General features: G+C 47.1%; 1 protein-coding gene across 10 annotated transcripts; it reads left to right on the forward strand.

Annotated features, from left to right (window-relative positions):
• Nucleotides 1-327: 327 nt before the first annotated feature.
• On the forward strand, nucleotides 328-27,973 carry Siral2 (SIR2 antiphage like 2). 10 transcript variants are annotated; one of them, XM_087899144.1, is made up of 10 exons: nucleotides 365-439; nucleotides 7,759-7,907; nucleotides 10,009-10,064; nucleotides 10,929-11,181; nucleotides 13,749-13,970; nucleotides 15,865-15,993; nucleotides 18,286-18,571; nucleotides 20,123-20,155; nucleotides 22,221-22,304; nucleotides 22,911-23,024. In XM_087899144.1, exons 3-10 carry the CDS (start codon nucleotides 10,018-10,020, stop codon nucleotides 22,955-22,957), a joined length of 1,101 nt encoding a protein of 366 aa, XP_087755270.1. In that variant the 5' UTR covers nucleotides 365-439; nucleotides 7,759-7,907; nucleotides 10,009-10,017; the 3' UTR covers nucleotides 22,958-23,024. The 10 variants fall into 10 exon arrangements, with proteins under 10 accessions (XP_087755272.1, XP_087755270.1, XP_087755271.1 ...); XM_087899145.1 differs by having other exon boundaries at nucleotides 422-439; nucleotides 7,805-7,907; XM_087899141.1 differs by lacking the exon at nucleotides 365-439 and adding an exon at nucleotides 963-979.
• Nucleotides 27,974-27,991: the final 18 nt, after the last annotated feature.

A 27,991-nucleotide genomic window follows, 5' to 3' on the forward strand; every position in this document is an offset into this window, starting at 1 on the left:
ACCGAGTTCGACGACCTTCGCGTTTTCACAGGGCCGTTCAGGCACGCAGACAGGAAAACTGAGGACGGAAAGCAGTGTAGGAGAGCCCAACTATGAACTCGTCAGTCGTTTACTCCTGGCTCCCACTGTACACCACTGCTCAGACAGCCGGGTTGCAGACTCTCTGGGGGCGGGGCGTAACATGACCCCGCCCCTCCAGGCGGGGCTTCCCGTTGCCGCGGGGCCGTTGATTTCAGGGCGGAACGTTTGCGCGGGAAGTGCGCGCGCGCGGGGGAAGGCATTGAAGGGACGCTGCGGGTTCGGCTCGGCAGGCTCCGCGTGGTGCGCGCGCAGCGCCATCCGGCGCACCGCCCGGCGGCTCCACCCAGCCCGAGGGGCGCGGCCTGGGTGGGAGGCGGCAAGAGCGCGAGCTACTCTTGGCTACTCGGCTGTGCGGCAGGTGAGGCGGCGGGTCGGGGCGGGATGCCAGCACTCTGTGTCTCCCCAGCCCTCAGGACCCGCCCTGAGCGCTCGGGACCCCAGTTCCCTCTGATGTCCTGGGGACCCCTACCTCCAGCATCCCCTCGGACTGCCCGGATCCGTGGCCACCTATAGACTGGACCACCTTTTAATCCTGGGACCCCCCAGACCCTCCAGATTTCCCCTAGATTCATCACACAGAGGACCTCGGCGTCTTCAAGGCCTGAGACCCTGCCACCTTCTGCTCCACATGCCCAACCGAGTCCTTTCTGGCCCCGCCCCCAAACCTCCTCGGGTCTCCCCGGCCAGTGGACTCCCCAACCTTTCTTGGGTGGAGGCCTTCAGAGCCATCTCTCCCCAGCGTCCTTCCTCGGATCTCCTGCCTCCCGCTCTCTAACTTGAGGTTCACAGAGCCTTGCAGCTTCTCCTAGAATGTCGTTGAGGTTTGTGATTTGTTAACAGGAATAAAAGTAGCAACATGCGACAGGTCAGCGGAGGGCCATGTATAACCAAAGAAGAGGTGAGATGTGCTCCCCCTGCGGTGGAGGCCAGTGTGGGACTGCGCTTTAACTCGTGAGACCCATAGGGTAGAGAGGCATCGCTGGGAGTGAAGGAGTTGGGGCGGTGAAGGCTCTTTTAGGTTGTGTCCTTAGTGCGTGGTAGTTTCTGTTACCACACACAGCCCACCAAAACTAGTCCAAGAGAACAAGGCTTAATTATGGTGGCTTAGCTGCTAGGAAGATGGCAACCTGAAGGACCTTCCTGGAATCTTGATTTAGGGGCGGCTTCCATAGGAAATGCAAGTCTGTGGCTGTCTTCCCCGAGGTGGAGGTTTGGGGCTAAATGGTACACGTGTTATCCTTTTCAGTCCTGGAACTCTCTAGAACAAAGATTACCATTTCCTCAGGCTATTGTCATTGATCAACAGGTCTGGACTTGCGAAACAGTGGACAGTCTGGTGCCCTGAAGCACTGCTACAAAAAAAGAACCTACTTAATCTGATGCTTGTGAAAGACAAGGGTCAGACCTTGTTAAAGAGGGAGTGGGTGCCTTATGTGATCCAGTGTGCTTGGCACTGGAGGCAGAGGGCACAGCCCCAGCTGGTAAGGCTGGGAAGTGGGGATGGTTGCCTAAGCTGTGTGGTAGGTGCAATGACCTTAAAGGCAGCCGAGGTGGGATTCTTTTTTTTTTTTTTTTTTTGGTTTTTCAAGACAAGGTTTCTTTGTAGCTTTGAAGCCTGTCCTGGAACTAGCTCTTGTAGACCAGACTAGCCTCGAACTCGTAGAGATCCGCTTGCCTCTGCCTCCCGAGTGCTGGGATTAAAGGCGTGCGCCACCACCGCCCGGCCTGGGGTGGGATTCTTGAGAATAGACTATGGTGAAGGGAAGGGATGTGAGAAGTGAAAGAGAAGCAGACTCTCAGAGGCTGAGAAGTTGTTGAGGGTCACTTCGGACAAAGTGACAGAAGGGATGAAAAGTCAGAGAGATAGGCCCAGCACACCCGATTTTAGAGCCTTGAGGAGTCGGGGGCAGAGCTTCATCCTTGAACTGATGATAAAGAGAAAGGAGGAAGCCATAGCCTCCTTCTCTTGGGCTTTCTTCAATGACTGCTTCTGCCATTACTTAGAGTAGACACGGATCTAGCCGTAGAAGGAAGGAAGGATGAAGGCAGTGAGGGAAGTGTTCTTAGTTGAGACCATGATGGAAGAGATAGCAAGAGGGCCTGAGCCAGAACCTGGCATTGAGCTTCCTGTGCTGGGTGGTTTAGGGGAACAGGAAGCCCATTAAAGGGCTTATGGAGGAGTAAAGTAGCTTGTATGTTTTTGTTTTTGGTGTGTGTGTGTGTATGCGCGCGCGCACGCGTGCGTGTGTAGCAGGGTGGAGGGCAGGGGACAGCACATACATCTGTGTGCATGTGGAGGCCAGATGACAATCTTGGGCGTCGTTCTTTGGTAGCTGCCGCCCGTGTTATTTGGAGGCAGGGTCTCTCACTGGCCTAGAATTTATCAATTAGGCGAGGCTGGCTGGTTGAGGAGCTCCAAGGACCTGCCAGTCTCTACCGTCCCAGCAGTGGATCACTAGTGTACACCAGCACAGGAGACGCTTTTTAAAAAGTTGTGGTGAGGATCAAACTCAGGCCTTATGTTTACAGGCCCAATGACTGACTGATGGAGCCATCTCCCTAGTGCTGGCTTACATATTTTCCCAATGGTCACTTTTGTTGTTGCAGAGACTTGCTTGTAGGAAGCCAGACAGACCCAGGTGGTGTGGTTCAAAAGCTCTTTAGGACTTAACTAAGCTTCTGAAAACCCGGGCTCAGGACCGGGGCACTGGCGTGGGGACTTCTTAGGTGAGATTCGATCTGTTTGCTCTTAGGTCATAGTCACCGTCGTGCCTCTCCAGGGTGACTGTCTGCTACCCGCATAGGAGACATGGTTCCAGCGGGGACGAGGGCATGATTCTTAGAGGTCAGCTGGGGACTCTTGAAGGAAATGGAAAGGTGCTAAAGGGTATGCATGTGGATGTGTCAGCGTTGTCCTCCGTGGGACTGGAGGGGCTGAAGCTGCAAAATCAGTGTCCAGATGAGCGCTTTAAGGCAGGGGCACAGTGTAGACTGTGGGTTTAGAGATCATGAAGAACAGTGGACTAAGCCTGGACTTGGGAGACGGAGAGGGAACTGGAAATAACCCGGTGCAGGGGGATTTTCTATGGCCACCACGGCACTCTGTGGTAGAGTAATCGGACACCAGCCACAAATGCCTGGCAGTCACTTAGAGTATGCCTACAATGACAGGACTGGATTTTAATGGATTGACGCGTGCCTGTAAATTGCTCTAGTGTTGTCCCATGGAATGCCTCTGGCTACCTGGGAGGTGCACACACTTCCTCTTTCACGTGTCCAGGAACTGACTTAGGGCTGTGTAGGCTATAGGCAGCACAGCACACCTATATTGACTGTGGCTTTCTGTGTTACTTTCCTTTCTGCGTAGCCTGAAGCCTGGAGCCTTCTGCCTGGAAAAGTGGCCACACCTCTTCTCCTTTAGCCTTCCTTATCAGTTCTGCTAAGGTTACTGCTGTGTGATAGCACTGTCTATGCTAGCTGGTTGGCTGTGTGTCTGTTCCTCCCAACTTCCCTGATGCCAGGTTTCTGGGGAATGACTGAAGGCCAGCAAGCTAAACAGAGCAGCCAACCCGGGGGCCAAGGTATGGGAATGAACATGACAGGGAGTCTTGGGGTTGCAGGGGTGCAGACAGTGCCTGGGATAGTCATAGGAGTCTGGGGTGCCAACCAGGAGCGAGTTATTGCTGTCCTCAATGCCTGGGGAGATGTTGACCAAATTATTAGAGGCTCAGCTTTCACCTCAGAAAAATGAGGGCATTTGGCATTATATAAACTGTAAGATCCCTCCAGCTCTAAAATTCTGTGATTTTTAAGTTGCTTCTGCATCTTCTGGGTTGGGGGGGGGTCATTCGGGCTCTGCTTGGGGTGTTTTGCCATTACTGACTTACTAAGTTAATACACACAGCTGTGTTACAGGATGTGTCACCTCTGATGGGCAGGCTAAAGCAGTGCTGTGGGTGGCGGGTTCCTGGGAAAGCGTCCATGTATTATTTCTCCTCCCAGCACACTGGTGTTAGAATGGGCAAGACTGCAGCGTGGTTTGGACTCTGTGAGACGTGCAGGAAAGAGCTGTTGGCACTGAAAGATGGAATGAGATTATGCATGCAGAGTGCTTTGTGTTTTGCCCTCAAAGCAGCAATAATCGATGTTTATTTTTATTTTTTTATTTTTTGGACATGCTCTCAAGTCCAGACTGGCCTTAAACTTACTATATAGCTAAGGATCACTTCAAACTCTAGTCCTTCTGCCTCTCTCTCTAAAGTTCTGAGACTGCAGGTGTGTGCCAGCATGTCTGGGTAATGCTGTCCTTAGAAGGAACTGTGTTCTTAAGCATTTTGGTTTTGGTACTGGTGGGATTTTGCTTTTTCTTTATTAGAATTTATTTATTATTATGTGTGTTTGATATGTGTGAGTACACGTGGCATAGCATGTGCGGAGGTGAGTGGACAACCTTGTGGAATCCTTTCTCGCACCCACCTGTTTTGGGGGGTGAGACAGGGTTTCTCTGTTACGCAGCTATTTCTTAATTTGGGCTCAAATATGTAAGCAGCTTGGGAGCACTGCTTTCAAGATGCCAGTTAGCACATTTTTGTTTTTGTTTTGAGAAAGTCTGTCTACGGGGCCCTGGCTGTCCTGGAACTCACTAGGAGATTACCAGGTTGGTCTTGAACTCACAGAGATCCACCTACCTCTGCTGCCGGAGTGCTGGGATTAAAGGCGAGGGCTACTGCCCCGCTGGACGTGGATTTTCTGTTGTTACTTATTTTAACAGTTGGTCTTTGTGGCTCAAGGTCAGGGTTTGTGTCTCCTGTAAGTTGTTTTAAAGTGTGTGTTTGTGTTCCCTAAAGGCCAGGGGAAGGTGTCAGATATCACTCTCAGCCTTATTCCTTATAAAATGGCTCTCACTGAACAATCAAGTTCCAGGAATCTTCCAGGCTCTGCCCCTACAAAGGTGGGTGCTGGAGGTCCTAGTTCTTGTGCAGCAGGTAATTTTACCTACTGAGCCTTCCCCCCAGCTCCACTGCTTCTGTTTTAGGGTCTCACCTTGTAGCTTAGGCTGGCCTGAAATTCACAGTGTGGACTAGGGCGGCCTTAATTTAAACTTTTGATATCTTTCTTCAGCTTAAGCTTCCTGGTTGCTAGAATTGCAAGCATGAGCAACCATGCTTGGCTCTTTTTGTTGGGGGAGGGGATACATGAGCAACCATGCTTGGCTCTCTTTGTGCTGGGGAGGGATGGGGGTTGGAGGGGTGTTGAGGTCATCTCATGCTGTATGCCCAGACTGGCCTTTTACTCGGCAGATGGCCACAAGTGCCTGCTGCGTAGCTGCTCAAGTCTTGGTGTAGTGAATACTTCAAGTGGCATAGACCAGCTTCCTCTTCTCTTTTGCTTTTTTGAGATAAGGGCTTGCCCTGTAGCCTGGGCTGCCCTGGAACTCATTGTGTAGATAAGTGATTATCTTAAACTTGAAGTGATCCTTCTGCCTCTGCCTCCCAAGAGCTAGGATTAAAGGAATGGCCACCGTGCTCCATGTTAACCTTCTCTGAGGACCTCCAGGCTTTGGGTCTATGGTGGTTTGAATAAAAATGGCCCCCACAGGCTCATATATTTAGTGGTTAGACACCAGGGAGCTGAACCATTTGAGAAAGACTGGGAAGTGTGGTCTTGTTCTTGGGCCTTGAGAAGAGAGCTCATTGCTGGCCACACTAATCTTGTCTGACTGTAGGTGGTCCTTTCCTTGTGTCATGTTTGTTACTGACTGCAGAGGAGTTACAGGTCTGCGCTTGGCTGTGGTGCTGGGGTTGGGAGGCAGGGAGGGCATCATGGATGTTAGGCAGCTCTACCACTGAACTACCTCTCTCCATGTAAGGGTCTGTCCTCAGGCACTACTGCCCACTCAATGTTGAAATGTGATGCCTGCCCCCGCTGCTGGGGGAAGGGAGTGGGTTTTGAGTATCTGTTCACCTTCCCTTCGGTGTGATGGAACTGTGCAGCCTATGGCTGCAGGACTGTGTGTGTGTGAGATGCTGGAATCCAGGGCTTTGAGCCTACTGAGCAAGCCTTGATTACTGAGCTGTAACTTCCTGCATCTTTATACTTAAAGCCTGTAGAATGTTTATTTGGTGTAGCACTGGCTGGCCACAAACTCACAGAGATCCGCCTTCCTCTGCCTCTTGAGTGCTGAGGCTTGCACAGACTTGGGCTTAATTTAGTTATTTGTTATGACACTTTTAATGTAGCCCCCACCTCATGGGCACTCTCATGACGACTCTGACTGGTTCATTCTCTTCTCTGATCTTTGTGAGTGTAGAACCTTGGGGTAGCCAGCCTTTAAAACAAGGCCGCTTGTATAAATTGGGCTAGGCCTGGCTCAGCAAAGCTTCACCAGCCATACTGCGTAGCTCACACAGTGCTCTTGGACCTGAATGGTTCAGGGTCACCTTGCTCCTCAGCTGGGTGATGCTCTTTCTTCCAGGAGGCTGGTCCGGCTTTCCAGGGTTGAGTTGCAGAGGACAGGCTGCACTGCCCAGTGCTTGTCAGACTTTCATTTGTATTCCATTTGGTGGTGTGCAAGTAGCCAGAGAAATCACAATGCTACGACCAGAGTCGTGTAAGGTGTGGCTATCTGGAGGCTTGATGGGAATTGTGAGTGGTCCACCATGGTGGGTCGGAGGTGGGTTCGTCACAACTGCATGAAGATGACCACTGACTCTTCTCTAGTCTGTCATCTTTTGGACTCTGATGAACATTTTAAAAACTAAATGTTTTTTAAATTTATATATTTTACTTCATGTGTATGTGTGTCAGTGTGGGAGCATGTGTGTATGAGGCAGGTGCTGTGGAGGTCAGAGGTGTTAGAACCACTGGAGCTGGAGACGCCTGTGAGCCACCTGGTAGGTGTGAGACCAAAGTCTGTAAGAACAGTATATGCTCTTAAGCACTGAGCCATATCTCAGCCCTTCTAAATAGATGATGAACACATATTTAGTGCTGGATGCCGAGGAATAAAATTAAAAAAAAGAAAATCAAGGCAGTTTAGCTACTACAGTGCTCAATTTGCGTAAAATAGCTGTGATTTCTTATTCTAGGCACAAAACATTCTGCTGAGACTTTGCTGAAGGTTTTAGATTTAAAAAGGACAGTAACTGCTTCTAAGAGCCTGCTTTGGACCTGATTTTACATTTAGAAAACACTGGTAGGTTTTTATGAAAAAAAAAATGGGTTGCTATGATGACTTGGCTTTGAGACTGCAAACTGGTGACGACACGGTCACCTAGGAAACTGAAAGCTGCAGCATCCGAGAGGCCTCTGGAGGGTTTTGTTGCTGTTGTCTGGAATGTGATTGGCTTAGAGGAGTGGCTGTTGAGGAGGGAAAGGAACACCAGAGGTAGAATTGCCTCCAGAAACTTCTAGGCACAGATCAAGCTGGGCAAATCTCCCGCTTGGGCCTTGGTTTAAAAACAAAGGGGAGATTTTGGGCACTTTGGATTATTATGAGTTTGGCGCTGATCTTTTGGCTGCTGAAAAACAGGAAATGAGGTAATGTCTTTAAGCATGTAGTGTTTATAAAGAACTGTAAATGTCTAAATATGGGCAGCTATGCAGTTTATCACTGCACGGTTCCTGTGCTGAGTCTAAGTGTCTTGTGTGTCCCCTGCTGGTTGCTTTCATCCCTAGAGGTCCACAGCAGCCTAAAAGCCCAGAAGCCCCTCTCCCTGTCCAGGTGGGACTCCTGTGAGACTGTGCACGAGCTGACTGCAGAGACCTCTCCAGATCACCCAGTTCAGACCGAGACAGTGTGCCTGCCCAGAGCAGAGTTCTCTCCTGTGAGTGTCTCGTTCTCTCGGAGAACTGAAATCATTTGTTTTTGTGTTACTTCGCCGAGGTCTGGGTAAATGTGTTTGGATGTTAACTGTGATACCTACGGTGTATGGAGAACAAAAGCAGTTGAATAGTAGGAAGGAGCTAGAGAGTTTTCAAGTTCAGGCTGTGTCGTTTCTAAGGCATGCTGGCTGCTTATGCCTGTTTGAGGTCAGCTGTAAACTGCTGGGTAGAGGTGGTCCCCGAGGCAGGAGACATAACCACTCTGAAGACGCATTATTTTGGTGGCCTTGAGTGAGTCTGCTCCTGTTAACTTCAAACAACAGCATCTCAGTGTGCTTTCTTTCAGGGACCCCCCCCCCCCACCCGACTCCTGACCTCTGCTCTCAGCTGTGGGCCTCAGCTCAGTTGTGTGTGGCCCAGCAGTTTGGTTTACAGAGCACTTTCTCTCTGGAGAGGACTGAGCTGGGAAGTTTGGCCAGTTACAGGAATCTGTACCTTAGAGTTGGTAACAGAATCGGTGACTATGAATCCGCTCATTGGACTCTTGGGGTGGGACTTATGGGCTCTGTGTGCAGCGGACAGACAGGTTATGTGAGATGGAGTACTTGTGACTTGCCTTAGAAAATCTCTTAAGTGGTGGCGCACGCCTTTAATCCCAGCACTCAGGAGGCAGAGGCAGGTGGATCTTTGTGAGTCGAGTCTAGCCTGGGCTACAAAAGCTAGTTTCAGGACAAGCTCCAAAGCTACAGATAAACCCTGTCTCAAAAAACCACCCCTCGCCCCCACCCCCAAAGAAAATCTCTAATAGGTCACAAAAACAAAGTAGACTTGAGCGTGTGTGGGGACTGCTGTGAGGTGGGCACCCACACTCTGCCAGCCCTTCTTTCCTTGGGGCAGGTGGCATTCTCGCCAGTTTCACTGCTTTGGCCCATGAACTAGTTTCTTAGCACTGAAGAAAGGTCAGGGACCCTTAGGGACTCTGGAAGCCATGAGTGCCCCTCTCCATGGAGGGAGGATGGATGCATCCCATATTTCCAGGGGTGACTGCAGGATCCTATTTCTCCAGCTTGAGGGTAGACCCATTGAGCTTTGTGGTTTCTCCTGGAAAATTATTTTTAGTGCCCTAATTCTAATTAAAGAGGAAAAGGATTAGAATGTGCACAACACTTTTCAGTCCGTGGTGGGGGTTGGCAGGGCTGGTGTTCCTCCCACTGCTGATCCCCCACTGCTGCTGTGGGGAGGGGGGTGCTGATGAGTGGAGGGCTCCTTTTCCTCATTTGTTTTGAGCTGGAGTCTCTACATAGCCTAGGCAGGCCTTTAGCTCAGGGTCCTTCTGCTTGTTCCCTTCTAACTGATGGGATTGTCGGTGAGCCCTGCTCATATCTTTAATTCAGCAGTTCTGCTGCTCGGAGGGTGTCCTCGATAGACAGGGTCAGAGGCATTACAAGTTTGGCATACAAGCTGCTTCACCATTAGTGAAGGACTATTGAAGATGGCGTTATCAGTCAGTATACTGTGATCCTACATGTGTGTGTGACTTAACTTCGAATTTTAAATAGTTTCTGATAACACTGGACTAAAATTAGGATATGTACTAGGCTCTCAAATTACATGAAAAATATCAGTAAAAATGCTGGTGGTAAATGGGCAAATGGTACCATAATTCTCAGTGATAGTAAGATGTAGGCCTTTAAACCAAATTCTCTGCATAGTTCCTTGTTTACAGTAAACATTAGTTCCAGAATCAAGGGAGAGGAGATTGGGAAAAGTGTGGATGGTTTTGTCTTAAAGAGACACTTACAGGGTAAAAAATACACAGTGTGGAACTAGCTCACAAGAGCTGCTCACTCTGCCTGCTGTGTGACTCTTTCCTTTCTGTCTGGCACGAGACACTTGAACACCTGACCAGTGGAGGCCAGGCAAAGGTAGCAGTGGCGGCAGAGGAACTGTTTGCATGGATCTTTGCATAGATGGCATTTTTCAGGTATTCTATAGGGAGAGTTAGGACTTTGATTTCAACCCCATCCTTTACTGTCTTCCAGGGTACTCGTAAAAAGTCTTCCCTCTGGGGAGTAAAAACTGGTCTAATGTATTTCTCTTTAGGATTCACAGATGGAGTCAGTGGAAAAGACAACGAACAGAAGTGAACAGAAATCAAGGTAAATAAAGTCAGTTAGGATATAAAGGGACTATGCTGGGAGGAGAACCCAGAGCTGCCTACCATTGTTGTAAATAGGAACGGCGGGCTGCTTCCCGCCACCCGGCTAGCTTTACCAGAAATAATTACACGGAAACTGTATTCTTTTAAACAATGCCTGGCCCATTATATCTAGCCTCTTCTTGGCTAACTCTCACATCTTGCTTTAACCCATATCTAGTAATCTGTGTATCACCACGGGGTTGTGGCTTACCAAGAAGATTCTAACCTACATCCATCTTGGGCTGGAGCTTCATGGTGTCTGCCTGACTCTGCTTCTTTCTCCCAGCATTCTGTTCTGTCTATTCCACCTATCTAAGCTGCTGTCCTATCAAAGGCCAAGGCAGTCTCTTTATTTGACCAATGAAAGTAAGACATAGACAGAAGGCCCTCCTACATCATACCATGGTTTCCTCCAATGCAAGAAATATCCCAGAAAGTGGCTTTCTACTCACAGAAGCCATCCAAGCCCCATCTCCAAACCAAGCAACATAAAACTGGAGGGTGGGAAGGGGCCGAGGACTGTGAGTGGCCAGCAGGTCCACTTACTGGCAAGCGATTCCGAATGAGCAGCTGCCCCTGGAGAACACAGTGGGTTTTCGGTTGCAGAGAACCCACATTTTGTCATTTGTTCTCACAGTGTTTACAAGCTACATTCAGCTTCACAGACACCGTCATGTAAATGTCACAGTGGGTGACAGGGACTTTGTCTTCTGGTAGTGAATGGAAGGGCAAATGTTTGACCTGAACATTCTAGATGTTTCTTGACTGGAAGCTTGCAGTACTTCCAAGCTGACTGTTGTCTTCCCCCCTTGTTTTTAAATAGAAAGTTTTTAAAGAGCCTCATTAGGAAGCAACCTCAGGACCTGCTCCTGGTCATTGGGACTGGTGTGAGTGCAGCGGTGGCCCCTGGGATCCGTGCGCTCTGCTCTTGGAGGAGCTGTATTGAGGCAGTCATCGAGGCTGCAGAGCAGCTGGAGGTTCTGCACCCTGGGGACGTTGCTGAGTTCCGGAGGAAGGTGATGAAGGACCGGGACCTGCTGGTTGTGGCCCATGATCTGATCCGGAAAATGTCACCTGTGAGTCTCAAACACAGGACTGGCTTTGGGGTCTAGGCCAGGTTGAACACTAGGCCTCCATGAGCAGAGGTACTTATTTTTGAGTACTCAGCATAGAAGGTTGCCATCTTTTTTTTTTTTGAGACAGGGTTTCTCTGTGTCGCCCTGGCTGTCTTGGAACTTTCTGTAGACCAGGCTGACCTTGAATGCGAGATCTGCCTACCTCTGCTTCCCAAGTGCTGTGATTAAAGGTGTGCACCACCATGCCCAGCAGGATGCCACCCTTTTAACTCCCCGACATTGGACTGCCTGCCGGTGCTGGATGTTTTCATGCTGCATTGTTGGTGTGAGGTTTGTGAGGCACTGTGAATATTGCGTTGGCTAATCACACCTCTCTAGATGACAGTGGTCCTCAGAAGACATTTTCAAGTGGGGAGTCCATGCTGTTTGCTAGTAGAAGTGACACAGCAGAGTGGGAACATAGTTGGTGATGCAGGAGACAGTTAATTAGAGGCTGCTGCCAGCTCGTGGGTGTCTGTCTGGTGCGGGCTCTGAGCAGTGTGTGAAGCTGGAGTGGGCTGCTTCCCACTGGCCTGTGTTCATGCAGTCAGTGTTTAGAGGAGGGAAGGAAACTGGAGATGGGAGCCCAAGGGAAGAGGATAAGAACATGAAATGGTGAGCGCAAAGGACAGGGGAGGTTCTGGGTTAGAAGATACCCCAAAGGGTGTGGTTTTATTATGTTAGTAACTCTTGTTCATGTACTGAAACCTGGGGACGCAACCCAGGAGAGTGCAAGAGCACCTTGGTTTTGGGGACCTGGGCTTTGCCACCCTCAGCATGAAGTTCCCTGTCTTTGCACAAAGTCAGCTGCCTGACTCCCCCCTGCTCCTTTCAGTGGGCAGTAGGAGACAGGGCTGTCAGCCCTCACCTTTCCATGTCTTCCCTTGATTCCCTTGGTCAGTGTCTTCACGCCAGTGCTGACCTCACCTTCCCAGGCTGTGCCAAGTGTGAGTGTTCTGTTAATGAGGGACAGCTGCCCTTGTAGGCAGGAACTGGCCCAAACCTGACCTGCTAGCCATTTTTATAAAGTTGTTTTGGCATGTGGTCTTACTCTCTTGCTGGCACACTGTCTATGGCTGCTTTCATGCCCAGAGGCCAGCTTGAGTAGTTACAGTAGGAACTGTGGCCACAGGCCTAAAAGGTTGGTAGACAGCACATGCTGACCCCTTCCTTATACAGGAAGGTGAAGGCTAAATCTGTGGATGGCTGGGCAGCACTGAGGGTGCGTGGCTAATGCAAAGAGAGGCTGTCATGTTGATCATTGTTGGTCAATAAATGTGTCTGAAGTGCCGTCTGTTACTTCTTGCCCTGTGCACTGTTCTTGACCTCCCAAGGAGTCAAGTGAGATGCACAGCAGGCCTTTCTTGCTGTGCTGGCAGGTTTTCTAGGCAGGCTTTGGTGCCATGGAGAAAGATAAGGGCTAGCAGGCACCGCAGGAGAGGCAGTAATGAGATTCCCCCCAGCCTCCTGGGAGAAGGAGAGTCTAAGGGAAGCTTGCCTGGTGACTCTGTGACTTGTGGGTCTTTGAGGTGGTGCTGACTGTGAGACTAAGTGCTGCTGTAGGAAGCTGCTCTTCCTGGGGAGCGTGTGGCCTCTTGACCCCTATGTATGTCCAGCTCAGCCCTATTACTCTGGTTCCCTACAGCAAACTCTGCTGCTGCCACTTCTCCCTGCTCACGCCCTTCCTTCTCAGCCCCACTTGGGGAAAGTAGAGACTTTCCATGTACCTTATAACTTGGCTCTAGTTATCTGGTTATCCCCTGCTAATCTTTCCCCTACCTCTCCTAGCCACACATGGGCTCTTTTCTGACCTTGAACCCAGTTTCACTAATACCCCAGTGCCTTTGTACTTGCTCTGTGTGCTTACAATAGTCATAAGAACTACCAGCTCCTTCAGGTCTTTGCCTGGACGTTGGCTTTTCAGAGAAGCCTATGTGGGCCCTTGACTGCCCACTCTGCCCCCAGGGCACCTACACCCTCCCCTCTGCCTTGCTTTCCCATGGGATTTATTGCTGCAGTGCTGCATCCTGGCACGTGAGCTGTCCTCCTCCTTGAAGGCTGTCTTCCTTCTCTCTTCTTGTAAGAATGTGCCCCTACTCATGTGCCATGTCTTTGTCACAGTCAAGCTCTGGTGTTCCTAACTTCTTTTTGCTGTTTTGAGACAGGGTCTCTCTATGTAGACCTGACTGGCCTGTAATTCACTATGAAGACCAGATTGGTCTCAGACTCACAGAGATATGCCTGCCTGCTTCTGCCATGTGCATTGTCATATCCAGCTTGTGTTCCTATTTTTATTTTTATTTTTTGTGGTTTTTCGAGATGGGGTTTCTCTTTATAGTCCCTGGCTGTCCTAGAACTCGCTCTGTACACCAGGCTAGCCTCAAACTCACAGATCCACCTGTTCTGCCTCCTGAGTGTTGGGATAGAGGGCTTGCTTATTGTTTCAGAGGGTGAGCATGGCAAAAGGAAGGTGGGCAGGTATGGCACTGCTCCGCGTGTGTTCTTAGCTCTTGTCTACCCTTCCACAGCGCACAGGCGACACCAAGCCCAACTTCTTCCAGGATTGCCTAATGGAGGTTTTTGACAGCTTGGAACAGCACATCCAGAATCCTGTGGTGCTGCAGTCCATCCTCAGCCTGATGGACAGAGGCACCATGGTGCTGACTACCAACTACGACAACTTGCTGGAGATCTTTGGGCAGCAGCAGAGCAAGCCCATGGAGTCCCTGGACTTGAAGGACAAGACAAAGGTATGGGCTGGGTGGGCAGGAGTCAGGGAAGTCATTGCTGTGGACATGTTGCTGGCATCTGCATTGAAACAAGACACTGAGTTACTCTAGCTGCTACTCAGCCATTTCCTCCAGCAGCCTGGGGGTCGTGCCCTTCCCCTCTTGTGGTGCTTGCTGTTGTCCACTTGTACGCCCTTTTCATGGCCCGTCCTCTGCCTGCCACCGTTTCTCATCTACATTAGTTTACTAGCAGTCACTGTGGGAATATGGCGATAGAGCAAGTGCAAAGGAAATGATTATATTCCTCCCAGTGTGGATTTTTACCTGCACAGTTGGGATTGCAATGTATGTAAACATTTCAATCCTGCTTTCACTCTCTTCCCTTAATATCTATTTTGGAGACAGGATCTTAACTGTATTGGTCAGGCAGATTTCATACTTGGGATCCACGTGCCTTTGCTTTCAAGTACTGGGGTTACAGATGCATAGCACTGTGCCTTGCTTCCATTAGCTATGTGGTTGTAGCTGGGCTGCAGCTCAGTATATTGACCATGCTGGCTTTGAATTCATAGCAGTCCTCCTGCCTTTGCCTCCCAGGTGCTAGGCCTAGAGGCTACTCCATGATGGCCAGCTTAACTAAGCTATTTGTCCTACTTACAGTTCTATTGCTATGACGAGACACCATGACTAAGGTACGTTGTAGAAGAAAGCATTTATTTGAGGGTTTGCTTATAGTTCCAGAGGATGAGTCTAACCATCATGGTAGAGAGCATGGCAGAAGGCAGGCACTGCACTAAGCTGTAGCTAAGAGCTTACATCTGATCTACATTTTAGAGGCAGAGACAGACAGACAGACAGACTGGACCTGGTGTGGGCTTTTGAAACCTTAAAGCTCACCCATTGTGACACATATCTTCCAACAAAGCTATACCTCCTAATCCTTCCCAAACAGTTTGAACTGGAGACCACGTATTCAAATACATGAGCCTATGAGGGCCATTCCCATTCAAACTGTATTATTTTTATTTTTAAAAAGAACAAATACAGATTTATTAAGGAAAAGTGAGGAAAAATTCTGAGAGCGTGTTCTAAGGGAGAAGTGCCCAGTTGTTGACAATGGTGTGGCGGTACCTGTAATCCTCGTGCTAGAAGGCCATTATACGGCTCCAGCTCTGTGGAGCTGCCGTGCTCTACCCCTTGCCAGCAGTGGAGTTCTTAAAGACAAAGTCAGCAGGCATGGTGGTGCTAACTTGAACCTTAGCGCTTTGGAGGCTGAGGCAGGAAGATCACTGAATTTGAGCCTGCCCCGAGCTACATAGTGAGTCTGAGGCAGTTCTGGGGACCTGTCTTAAATACAAACTAAAACAAAAAAGCCATGCATTTCCCTGTCTGGGAGGTGAAAATCCTAGTTGTTTCCCTTCTGTTGCTGAGGTTGAACATAGTTTCACTTTAGGAGCTGTTTTCATTTTTGGGATGTTTGTGCCTTTTGTGATATGCTCATGTTGTGGGTTATTAGGGATTCACATTGTCATCTGTGTTGGTGGATAACAGAGCTGGTGTTGTGGCCCGGCTCCCGGCATTAGAACACTTCATCTAGCATGTGTGAAGGAGGACCTGGGTTTTACTTGCATCATCATGAAACAGAAATGGAAACAAACACAGCAACAACCCCTGCAACAACCCAGAATGATTAACTGCAGAAGGTCCCTTCCCCTGCATAGTCACAACACAGAGTTACACTGCACAGACTGTCTTTAAACATCGTGCAAAGTTCTGGAGCAGGAATAACTGCCAGCCACAGTTTGTTTTAAAGGTATAATTATGAGTGGAAACATTTATCTTTTCAGGTAGTTTTATTTTTTCTTGTTTGAAGTAACACCATGCTGTTTCTTTGTCTTGGTTTGGTTTTTGATAGGTCCTTCAGTGGGCAAGAGGCCACATCAAGTATGGAGTTCTTCATATTCATGGCTTGTACACAGACCCCTGTGGGATGGTCCTGGATCCATCGGGCTATAAAGACGTCACTCAAGATCCAGAAGTAATGGTATGCTAGTTTTCACTAAGCCTTGCGTGCCTGTTCTGGGGAGTCTCTGGTGGCGAGCAGCCGTCTAGCTGTAGCTGAGTATTTCCCAGGCACTGGTCCTCTGTTGATCTTCCCTCCACATGGTTGCTGGGTATAGGACTATGTTTTCCTGTTCTTAACTCTATGTTTCCGTGCCCTGAGATGGTGCCTGCATTTTGAGTAGATGCTCAGGACATACTTGCTGGAGGAGGAAATGTGTGCTTCCTTAGAAAGTACAGAACCTCTCTCTTGGTGCCAGCACTAGCTCACAGCGATTGCTTTGCCAGGGACTTGGCAGGAACCTTGCTTGATGCTGGCAGTCTGTGGTCTTCCTGTTTTTCCCTGTTGGTGGTCAATTCTGTGTTTACGCAGGAGTTCAGTCTTCAGTCCTCACCTTCCTTACACAGCTGTCTCTTCAGCTTTCCAAACCTCATTTTAAAATTCGGCTAAGAATGGAGCTCTGGCTGAGTTCCTGCCCAGCATGTGTATGCCCTTAGTTCCATGCCAGCAAGCATGACAGACAAAACCAGTTAACAACACCTCATTTTCGGGCAGCCTTTCTTCACTTTTGAAAGTTGTAGGGTTTTTGTTTATTTGTCTGTTTTATATAGGATCTCTCTATAGACGTAGGCCAGGCTGGCCTTGAACTCGCAGAGATCTGCCTGTTACTCCTGAGTGCTGGAATTAAATGTATTTGCTACCACACCCAGCTTTCTTAATTTTTTTTTAAAGAAAATTTGTACGGTGTTCTGCAGGCCAGAAGAGCGCCCCAGATCTTACTGCAGATGGTAGTGAGCCACCATGTGGTTGCTGGGAATTGAACTCAGGATCTCTGGAACAGGAGGCAGTGTTCTTAACCGCTGAGCCATCTCTCCAGCCCCACTTTCTTAATTTTTTAAACAAAGAATTTGTGTGTGTGTGTGTGTGTGTGTGTGTGTGTGTGTGTGTGTGTGTGTGTGTATGTGTACATAATGAGTGCAGGTGCCCCCAGAGGCATTGGATCCCTTGGAGCTGGAGTTAGAGGTGGTTGAGCTACCTGCCATGAGAGCTAGGGATTGAATAGGGTCCTCTAAGAGAGCTTCCATTGCTCCTTCTGAACTACCTGCAAGCCTTTCTTGATGTCCTAGCAGATGTCCATGTCAAATGTGTGGAAAAGCCCTGTCTTGGCAATGTTGCCAAGCTTTTCTGCCCTAGCCATCACCCTCCCTCATTTCTGAGATGGGGTCTCCTTTAGTCTATCTGACTTCAAACTTGCTAAGTATCTTTAACTCTTGGTCTTCCTGCCTTTACCTCCCAAGTGCTGGGATTACAAGCATGTGCCATCATAGGCTATCTAGAACTCTGACTTGAGTCTGTGTTCACTTGTAATACTCCCTGGGTCAGGTACACGTTCCCCAGAGCTCTTCTTTAGACTCTGCATGGTGTCAGCAGATGAGTGCTGGGCCGTTTAGAGTTGATGCTGCTGAGGCCCTCATCATGAGAAAGTGCTGCACTGGTACTGAACCTTGCTGAGAGTCTTCCTGTTTGAGTCAGTGACCACTGCTGCTCTGAATGACCCTCATAGTCTGTGCTTGACTACTGTCTCTGTTCCCCTTTGCAGCTTTCTTGCTGTCGCTCCCCAGAATTTATCTACCCCTGTCTTGCTGTGGGAGGCAGTTCATCTATCTATTCATTGCTTTTAGGGTGTTGTATGTATACAACTTTGAACTGGGCAAAATTTTTGAGATAGGATCTTACTATGTAGCCCCACCTGGTCTGGTATTTGCTATGTAGACCAGGCTGGTCTGGAACTCACACAGAGATCCACCTGCCACTGCCTCCCTAGTGCTAGGATTGTATGCTACCATACCCAGTAGAACTGAGAACTTTTAATGTTCTTGTTTCATGTTTTAGTAATTTCAGATTGTATGTAAGTCTAGGAATTGACTTGGGTGAGTCAATCTGGGGAGCCATAGGTGTACCATAGGCTGTCCTCGCTGTGAGATGCATTCATGCTGGGCAGGTTGGTCAGTGCCCAGGCTCTGCTGGTTCTTTTCCTGGTCCCTCCGAAGAGGTGGATCTCAGCCTAGCTGCACTCTGGTTGCACAGATCACTGCATGGGTCAACCTGAGTATGTCAAGAGCTCATAGCCTTTCATAGCTCCTCAGGGTGGCTCTTGGGAAGTCTGGTGGGTACAGGATAGGCTGTAAATGGATATATAGGTAGCTTTGTGTTAGCTGTGAGCTCCTGCTGTGTTCACAGAGGTGTCTTCCTTTGTTTATTGGCTTTCCCCAGGAAGTCCTGCAAAACTTGTACCGCACCAAGTCTTTCCTGTTTGTGGGCTGTGGAGAGACCCTGCGCGACCAGATATTCCAAGCTCTCTTCTTATACTCGGTGCCAAACAAGGTGGACTTAGAGCACTACATGGTAGTGCTCAAGGAAAACGAAGACCACTTCTTCAAGCATCAAGCAGACATGCTTCTGCATGGAATTAAAGTGGTGTCCTATGGGGGCTGTTTTGATCTTTTCCCAGGCTATGTGCAAGACCTTGCCACTCAGATCTGCAAACAGCGAAGTCCAGGTGTGGAGTTCTGTCATTACTTTCCAAGCACAATTTTTGGCTTCTTCAGTTGTTCCTCCTCTCGTATTATAAAACTTACCAGTTACCAATAATCTAGTTAGTTTTTAATGCCTCTAAATTTGATGATTGGCATAATAGTGACAGTCTGTAAGTAGAACATGAAACTGCTCACAAATGTGGGACACACTGATTCCTACTTCAGGCCAGTTTTATTGGTTGTGATACTTAAGCCATAACATGTGAATAGCATAGACCTTCATCTTGTCACTCCATTTTAAAAGCTAAACCTTGAAAGCACAAAAAGTGCCTGGTGGCTTTGCGTTTTCTTTCCTCAGAGCACATCTCTGCTGACGAGGCACAGCGTGCATCTCATTTGTGCTCTCTGGCCCTTCTAGAGTCACAGCTCTGCCAGTTTAAACCACAGTGATGGCAAGTACTGAGCGAGTCACTTTTACATGAGGGAATTAATGCTTTTGAATTCAGTGTCATAAAACATGGATGATAGTAAGCATGGAAAGTTCTGTATTTACTGGCCTTTCATGGTAACAGGAAACCCAGAGGCTTTCCACGTGGTGGAATGAGGTTAGCAGAGACCAGTGAGACAGCTGCACATAGTACAGGAGCCGTGCGTTTCTGCTGTGTTTCGGCTGTGAAATGATGAGTAGGTGTATAATTAGGGTAGTCGTCACTTTCTCATGTTGTGGAGTGATGTCATGCACAACTACCAATTTTATACTTATGCCATTATTATTTTGAGACAGGGTGTCACTATTTTTCTCTGACTGTCTGGGAACTCATAGAGATCTGCCTGCCTCTGCCTCCCATATGCTGGGATTAAAGGCGTGCACAACCATGCCCAGCTGCCCTTATTTTTTAATATTAGAACCTTTTGCTACTTAGATGATTTTAAGAGTTACCAGCTGAGGGAGGTGAGCATTTGCCCAGTGTGTGCCAGAACTTTGAAGCTGGGATTTGATCCTGAACACAGACAGAAATTGTCTTGGTTCCATTTGTGTGCATGGGTCTTCAGAGACCTCCCTCATCCTGCCCACCTCTGTCCTGCCCACCACTTCAGGCTCCCTAGCCATGACTCCCTAGAAGACAGCACCCAGCCACTGAGCATGGTATATAGAGTAAGCATCTAAATAGCTTCTCAGCCCCAATGAAGCTCCTTTCCCAGAACCTGGTAGCTGAATGGACTCGGTAAGAAAGGTCACTGAGGTTTTTATCTGTGCCTGTCATGAGTGTTCTCTCCTGATGGGCAGGGATGCCTCCTGACAGTGAAAGTGACAGTAGCTGTTATAGGACTGTCTCACTCCATTGCCTGCAGCTCCAGTTGCTTCACATGGTCATGCAGTGAGCTCTTGCAGCCATCCTGCCCGGTGAAGAAGGGAATGACGAAGGCATTGCTCCATGGCTGGCATGTGATGCAACTGTTACAGAAGCCTGTCCCAAGCAATACATGGCCTTGGGGGTGGCCTGTGCCATCATTGAGGCCTGAGGAGGAGTACTCCAAGTCTTGGCTTTGCTGACTGTTTCCTCTCTTCGCAGATGCTGAACGAGTGGACAGCACCACCTTATTGGGTACAGCAGATCTTTATTTTTACTCACCTGACTTTTGCTTCCATATTCTACTGGTCACCATTGGTAAAATCATGAAAGTGTTCCTTACATTCAGTAAGGTGACTTATTAAATAGCACAGAAAGGACAGATACCAGTGCCTTCGGATGGTTCTTGCCATGGTAAAGGCACAAAAGTCCATCCCTCTCACTAGAAAGCACAGCCTAATAATGGGCTGTCTGCTGACACTGGAGAATAATTTCTGCCCTAGAACCAAGAGTTATGGGAAGTCAGAGCAATGCTCTGTTTGCATTATGTCATCCAGTGAAGGATCCAGTAATCTAGGGTGACCTGCCCCTACGTACACTTCTGTATAAATATATATTCTTTTAGTACTTATTTGAAGTATGAATGCTCTTGTTGGGTTTGGTACTACCAATTTTTAAACTAATGAGTTAGCAGCTACCAGCATCTTCCAGTGGGCAATTAAGCAGGAGTGTCTCTACTGCCTGAGTCAGCTGGGCTAAAAAAGATGCTAACCCGTGAGTGCTCAGGAACCTCTGTGCAGCCTGCCATTGCTGTCTGTTGGGTCAGCTAGTACACCCGTCCATGTCAGTGGTGGAGTTGGCTCAGCCCAGGAGTGGTAAGAGCTGTCCTCTGCCCCCCATGTCCATGTGAAAGGGTGTTATTTTTGCTGTTTTCCCTTTTAGTGTGAATCCCAGAATTATAGTTTTCCTTTGAAAGCAGCAGTAACTCGGCTGATAAAATATGCAGTACATGTCAGGGAATAAAATCAGATTCAGAAATTGACTCCTAGAAATAGATTCATTCTATACTAGTATGTTAGCACATGACAAAATATTTGAGAACACTCTAGGAAGGACTCTAGGAAGTTTCAGAGGTTTCAGCCTATGGTCACATGGCTCCCTTACTTCTGTCCTGTGCATAAGAGTACAGAGTACAGAGAAGGGGTGAGGAACAAGGCATGCTCCCAGCAACCTGTGTTCTCCAGCCATAGCCCACCCGATAGCTCATTCAGTACAGGCTCAGTGCACATTGGCTGGGTTACAGTGAGAACATCTGGTAGTTTGAATAGGATGCTCCCTACAAGTCTTAGGCATTTGAATACTTGGTTTCCAGTTGGTGTTGTTGTCTTGGGAGGCTTAGGAAGTGTGATCTTGCTGGAAGATGTGTGTCACTGGGTGATGAGTAGGTTTTGAGGCTTCAAAGCCACAGGCCATTCCCAGTTCTTCTTGCTCCTTCCTCCTTGAAGTTAGAGTTGTGAGCTCTCGGCTTCTGCTCCAGCCACCATGCCTGCTCGTTGCCATGCTTTCCTGCCATGATGTTTATAGACCCTAACACTTCAGAACGATAAGCCCCAAAATAAACCCTTCCTTCTAGAAGTTGCCTTAGTCATGGTGCTTATCACAGCAACAAAAAAGTAGCTAATAGTAACAGTCTCAAAAACGGCAAAATCAAGAGAGGCCAAAGCCAGAGTCTATTCTGACATGTGAGGTGACTCTTAGCTGCAGTCTGTAAAAGTTAAATAAAAGTGTACAAGTTTCCAACATAGAGCTGGCAGAATAAACAGACATTTCTCATACCAAAAGGAAGGAATTAGTAATAAGAAGTAGGGATTAGACCAAAGGACCAAAGTCCAGCAGGGCAAACATGAAATCCCATAGCTCCAGGTCTGATATGTAGGGCACAAGGTACAAGGCTGACCCCAAATGGTTTAGGTAGCTCTGCTTTGTGACCTTGTCAGCTACAGCTCATATGGCCTCTTCCTGGGTTGGCTCTGCTTGTCGCTGGTAGCTTTTCTAGCAGGTACTTCATATTCCTACTGTTCGGTTGCTTACTTTGCAGCTCCGCTCAGCTTCCTGCATCCACTCTGTATATATATTTCCACCTATGGGCAATTTCAAGGCTATGCAAGGATAACAAGTAAATTCCCAGAGCACCCTCATTTGTTACTATCATGCTGCTTTTCTCCCTCCTGGACTATTTTAATGTAATTTTAATATATTTAATGTATTTTAATGTAATTTAATGTAAATTTTCAATTTATTTTTTAAAATTTTTTTAAAGGTAATGCATGTCAGGATTGTGCAAAGAGGAAGTTGGAAGAAAATGGAATTGAAGTTACAAAAAAAGTCCGACAGTCAGATACTGGTAGGTATTATTTGTTTTGTGGGGACCCATCTTAGCTCTGTACTGTAGTTAGTGCTTTGCTAACACCCCTGGTCTGTGGGGAGGAGCGGCACATACACCATGTCAGAATCACACAGACCTCTGGAGTGGAACCTGACCTTTCACACTACAGACCAGAGTGCTACCGTGTCCTCAGAGTTTCTATTTAAGTAATGTAACTGAAGGAAGACAAGCAAATGATGTACATCAGCTAGTGAGTATTCGTTCATGAGGAAGACACCCATCTGCATACCAAGTCAGCAAACAGCAGATTCTGGGAGTGTTCCCCACCAGCTTGAGTGCCCACATTCGTCTCTAAGAAACCACTTCAGAGTCTTGCTTTTGGTTATCTCTACCACAGAGATGTATAGGAACTTCTACACTGTCAGCTGCTCATCTTAGTAGGCTCTGTCCATTGGTAGTAGGAAAGGTGTCCTGGCTGACTGCTCCAGTCCCTACTGCCTCCTTTACTTCCCCTCCCCAGGTTTGGTAGTGTGTGTTTCTAGTTACTCAGTACCCCCGGGGAAAGTTGGGTTTGAGTCTGATTGAGTTCTGAAGGGCTCTCCCTTCTCTATCTCACTCCCCCAGCTCCAGCCCTTAATACTGCCAATGTCAAGCACCTAGACACAGGATAAAAAGGAAGCAAGGCCTCTACTCTGTGGATTCTAAAAAGAGGAAAATAAAAATGTTTCCTTTATTAAAGGCATCTGTTTTCTTTCCTTTCGGCTTGTTTATGGTGTTAGAGGGCCACGGCTGTGACTTCTTAGTTGCAGGATGTGTGTTGATTGTCTCATATTGACAGTTGTTTCTTCTTTGCATCTTCTCCTTTCCTCTTCTCTCCTATTATGCTGGGAATCTCCTCATGCTGCTTGGAGTCTTCTGGATTAGTTCCATTATCTTTTATGTTTCCTCTAAAGGTTCTTTTGTATTTGTTTTTCAAAGCAGGGATTCTCTGTGTAGCCCTGGCTGTCCTGAAACTCGCCCAGTAGAACCAGACTGGCCTTAAACTCACAGAGCTCCGCCTGTTTCTGCCTCCCGAATGCTGGGATTAAAGGCATATGCCACCACTGCCTGGCTCTTTAGTGCTTCTTAATTTTCATTTTCCATCTCTATTAAAACACTTTGAGAAATTCTCAAGATTATAGTTTTAGCCCTTAGATTAAAATTTTGTTATTTTTGAGTGCCTGGAGGTGGGGCTATAAAGCAGGGGCTTGTGCATGTAGGCACAATGAGCTACATCTTCATCATCTAAATTTTTGTTTGTTTTGAGATAGGGTTCTCACTATGTTTCCTTGGCTGGCCTGGAACTCACCATGTATAAATCAGGCTTACCTCAAATTCAAGAAATCTGCCTGCCTCAGGTCTCGAACCTGAGACTAAAGGTATATGCCACCATGTCCAGCTTAAAATTGTTACATTAATAACGTGACCTTAAGTTTTCGAGAGGTCTTCTCTTGTTTAATCTTGCTCCTAACATTTTGTTGTATAGTGCTGTATAAGTCTTTCAGATCTTTGGAGACCCCAGAGTCTGCTCTGATTATTTGTTACCACATCATTCCTGAGGCTTTTTTTTTTTTGGATAGATTTCTGATTATAGGCGTTTTCCTACTAATAGAAAACTCAGGCTTCAGCACTATGGAATGCATCTCTAATCAGTTGTAGCACATATGAGGTTGAGTTGAGGCAGGACTATCATGAGATTGAGGTTAGTCTGGACTATGTAAGAGCACTTGTTTCCAAAACAACAGAGGAGAGGAAAGGCAAGAAGAAAAGGGAGGGCAGAGGTTGGGGAGAGAGAACACAACTTACATGTGGCCGCACACTACTCTTATACACTTAGGCAACTCTTCTCTAATAATTTTCTAGAGCTATGGACCATTTAGCATATTGATGACATACTGAACATTTAAAGTTAAAAAAAATTGCCTGGTGTCTGATGAGCACTGTGACGGAGTTTCTTGAGCATTCCTAGTGTGAAATCCTCTCAAGTTTAAACTTTTTGGTACTCAAAATTTTTAGATTTGGGGAAGAGATGATTTAGTGGTTAAGGGTGTTTGTTGCAGCTGGGCAGTGGTGGTGCACACCTTTAATCCCAGGACTCGGGAAGCAGAGGCAGGCGGATCTCTGTGAGTTTAAGGCCAGTCTGGTCTATAAGAGCTAATTCCAGGACAGGCACCAAAGCCACAGAGAAACTTGTCTTGAAAACAACAACAACAACAAAAATAAAAATAAAAAAGTGTTTGTTGCTCTTACAGAGGACCCTGAGTTCAGTTTCCAGTAATCACGTGGCTCACAACCACCTGTAACTCTAGCTCCAAGGAATTTGATGCCCTCTTTTGACCTCTGCAGGCATCCTCTCTGTCTGTCTGTCTGTCTGCCTGTTTGTCTGCCTGTCTCTCTCTCTCACACACACCCCCACACACAAAACCAATAAAAATAAAGTATAAAATAAATAAAAGTTACAGATTTGGAAGCATTTTAGATTTCCAATTAGGGATATTCAATCCCTTAAGGGATTCTATGCAAAGTTCCTAAACAGCCTAAACTGAGAAATCTAGCCAGGTGATGGTGGTGCACACCTTTATTCCCAACACTCAGAAGGTAGTGGCAAGAGGATCTCAGTGAGTTCAAGGACAGCCTAGTCTACATACAGAGTGAGTTCCAGGATAGCCAGGACTGTTTCACAGAGAAACCCTGTTTCAAAAAACCTAACCAAACCAAAACCAAACACTAAAAAATCTGAAGTGCTTTTGGGCCCAAAACATTGTGAGTAAGGATACTAGTATATTTTGTATAAGAGATAATATGAACTATATGTTCCAAGGACTTGAGTTGCTGAAGTCATCTGTTATTGATTGAGTCACAGTGAACACAGATAATCTAGTCAAATAAAACAAGACAACTTAAAAATATTATCTGCAGTGTGAATTATTCACACTAGGAGGTGGCAGGGGACCAGAGGCTGTGAAGGCTCACTGTCCAGAGGTATCCCAAGGGAGTGAGCAGAGGTCCTGGGACAATAGCTGGGAACAGCTGCTGAGGCTACATGCTTCCTTCAGATTTTGTGTAACTTTAGTGCGTTTGGCAATGTTATCTTTAAAGGGAAATTCTCAGTTTTGGTTGTGTATGGACAAAATTCTTTGGCATCTTTCATTTGGCTTGTATTTTTAGTTGGCAAGAACATCTATAACTAAAACAGAACAGACTAGTTCTTTCATTGTTGCAGGTGTTTCTTTTCTGTTAGTCTCCTTAAATGGTCCTGGTTTTCCTCACATTGAGGCATCCTCCACCCTCTGCTGATGTCTAAGGTCCCAGCAACTGCTGTCAGTAGACAGTTGTGGGTTTTTGGTTTGTTTATTCTGTCGACACCTGTATACATGTAGGCTTGACATGTTCATGATCTCTCTGGATGCTGTTTGTTCAGGTGCCAGGACTACTGCCTGGTAGACAGTGCCATAGAGTCAGAGATCTTTGATGCCCAGAAAGAGCTTTTTCCCTGAGTAATAGCAACTGTATCAGCCTTGCCTCTCCCTGGGCAGTCATGTTTGCTTGAGTAAATGTCTCTGGTCTCTTAAAGTGCAGAAAGCCTTGGCCTGTTCTGCATGAGTGCATATTAGTCCTGTTGTCTACACCTGCAGCCTAAAGATCACCAGAGGAATGGAGTTTCTGGGTTGCAGTATTGTATGTACATCCTGAACTTTCATTTTTCTTTTTCTTCCTTCCTTTTATTTTCAGTTTTTCAAGACAGCGTTTCTCTGTAGCTTTGGAACCTGTTCTGGAACTAGCTCTTGTAGACCGGGCTGGTCTCGAACTTACAGAGATTCGCCTTCCTCTGCCTCCCAAGTGCTGGGATTAAAGGCGTGCACCACCACTGCCCGGCCCTCCCTACCCCCCCCCCCTTTTTTGTACAAATTTTCTCTATGCAGCCCTGGCTATCTTGGAATTTGTCCTGTAAACCAGACTGGCCTTGAATTTGCAGAGGTCCGCCTGCCTCTGCCTCCCAGGCGCTGAGATTAAAGGTGTGCACCACCACCACTGGGCTTGAGCCATCATTTCTTATCAACACATAAACAGGCTTTTACTGTAGGTGTGGTGAAAATACTGACTTGATTCTACCAGAAAACAGCACTGAAGTGCATGGGTAGATATTTCCACAGGTCTCTACACACTTACATTGACCTGCTTCTTGGCAGTACTTATAGCTCAGCAAGGCCATTTCTAGATAGTGGCTACTGTTCCTTTTATGGAAGGTTTTCAGAATTTTCAGCATGTGGAGCAGTTTCTGAAACAGAAATCCCAATACAAATTTTAGTGAACTGAAACACTTTGGTATTTTTTATGTTTAAACAGATGATGCTGGAGGGTCTTGAAGATTTTAAAACTTGAAACTTGAAAACCAGCCTTCTGTAACCACAGTGCCATGTCCAAGCGATGAGGAATGTACAGAGGACTCCATATGGATCTCTCAATAGAGAACTGTTACATACCCCCAAAAGAGCCATGTGGGTGTGTGGCCTTCGTGGTTGAATGACAGAGCTCCACTATGTGCTTAGCTGCTCAGGAGGTGACATGGACACACTTCAGGTATACTCTGTAAGGACTAATGGACAGCTACCTCAGGGACCAAATTGGGAGGTGGGATGTTCCTGGCATTGTTCCCTCTTCTTGTTTGACATGTTTTCTTATGTCAGGGTGTTATTTTTCCTAATTCATGGAGGAGAGTGAAGACTGTCCAAGCAACAGTAGTTGCCAAAGAGAAAATAAGACGTAGACATTATATTTTATACCTTTATGTAGAAACATCTTTTACTGTAGAAAGTTTTTTAAAGATGTGTTGGTTTCATTGTTAAATAGTAAAGAGTAAGTGGAAAGTAGAGGCACTCAACCCACTAGAAAAAATGGTTGTTTTAAAGGGATTACTCAGTCAGTTGGGTTTCTTTGGAATTGTGACATTTTAGTAATTTCTGTTTCAAAGAAATGGCAGACTGCCTAGTAGGAAGCGTTAAGTCCAGAGTCTGAAGAACTCTTTCAAAGTCTTCAGTGCTATCTAGACCCACTTAGTGACTTAGAAATTAGAAAGTAAAAGCAAAGCACAAGACAAAGCTTTAAACTTTCAGATTTTAAGTTCTAAGCTTTCCAAGTCTTATTTCTTCTCTAGGATAAGGCCCATCTTTTCTGTTCTCCTCTTCCCATGGTTTCTACTAAGATTTACATGGAGTGGGGTAGGCAATACTTCGAAAGGGCTTGCCACATTTTAACTACATTCAAGGTTTCCTTCTGGAAAACACCCATGCTCAGAGCACTCACATGCCCAGAGTTCCTCTGACAGCGACTATGGCAAAGGCTCCCATGTTATGCAGAGTGGTCCTGAAAGGAAGACTCCTTAGAAACAGGTCCTGCATGGCTCATTTGAGGCTACTAATCTTTGATATGATGCCAGGTTCTTTCATATCTTGCCAAACCCTGCCTGTCACATTGCATGGATGGCACTGTAGCTCCCAAGGGGACAGGGATAATTAAGAACAGGAAACATAGGTTGCGACAGGGAATGAGGGAGAAGCCAGAAACAGGCTAAAGACCCCCCCCTCCCTTTTTAAGTGTGGAAAATAAATCTTTTATGTCACTGGTTATAAATAAAATTTTAAAATCAACCCTGTGTGCTCAGTTTT

The sequence above is a fragment of the Myodes glareolus genome, chromosome 19 (genome assembly GCF_982192425.1).
Source record: "Myodes glareolus chromosome 19, mMyoGla1.1, whole genome shotgun sequence".
Taxonomy (NCBI): Eukaryota; Metazoa; Chordata; class Mammalia; order Rodentia; family Cricetidae; genus Myodes; species Myodes glareolus.

Excerpts from the sequence above, each read along its gene's own strand:
- Siral2 (XM_085678529.2), top strand. Across the intron at positions 7,908-10,008 it reads CCAGAGCAGAGTTCTCTCCT|GATTCACAGATGGAGTCAGT; the intron begins GTGAGTGTCTCG and ends ATTTCTCTTTAG. Across the intron at positions 10,065-10,928 it reads AGAAGTGAACAGAAATCAAG|AAAGTTTTTAAAGAGCCTCA; the intron begins GTAAATAAAGTC and ends GTTTTTAAATAG.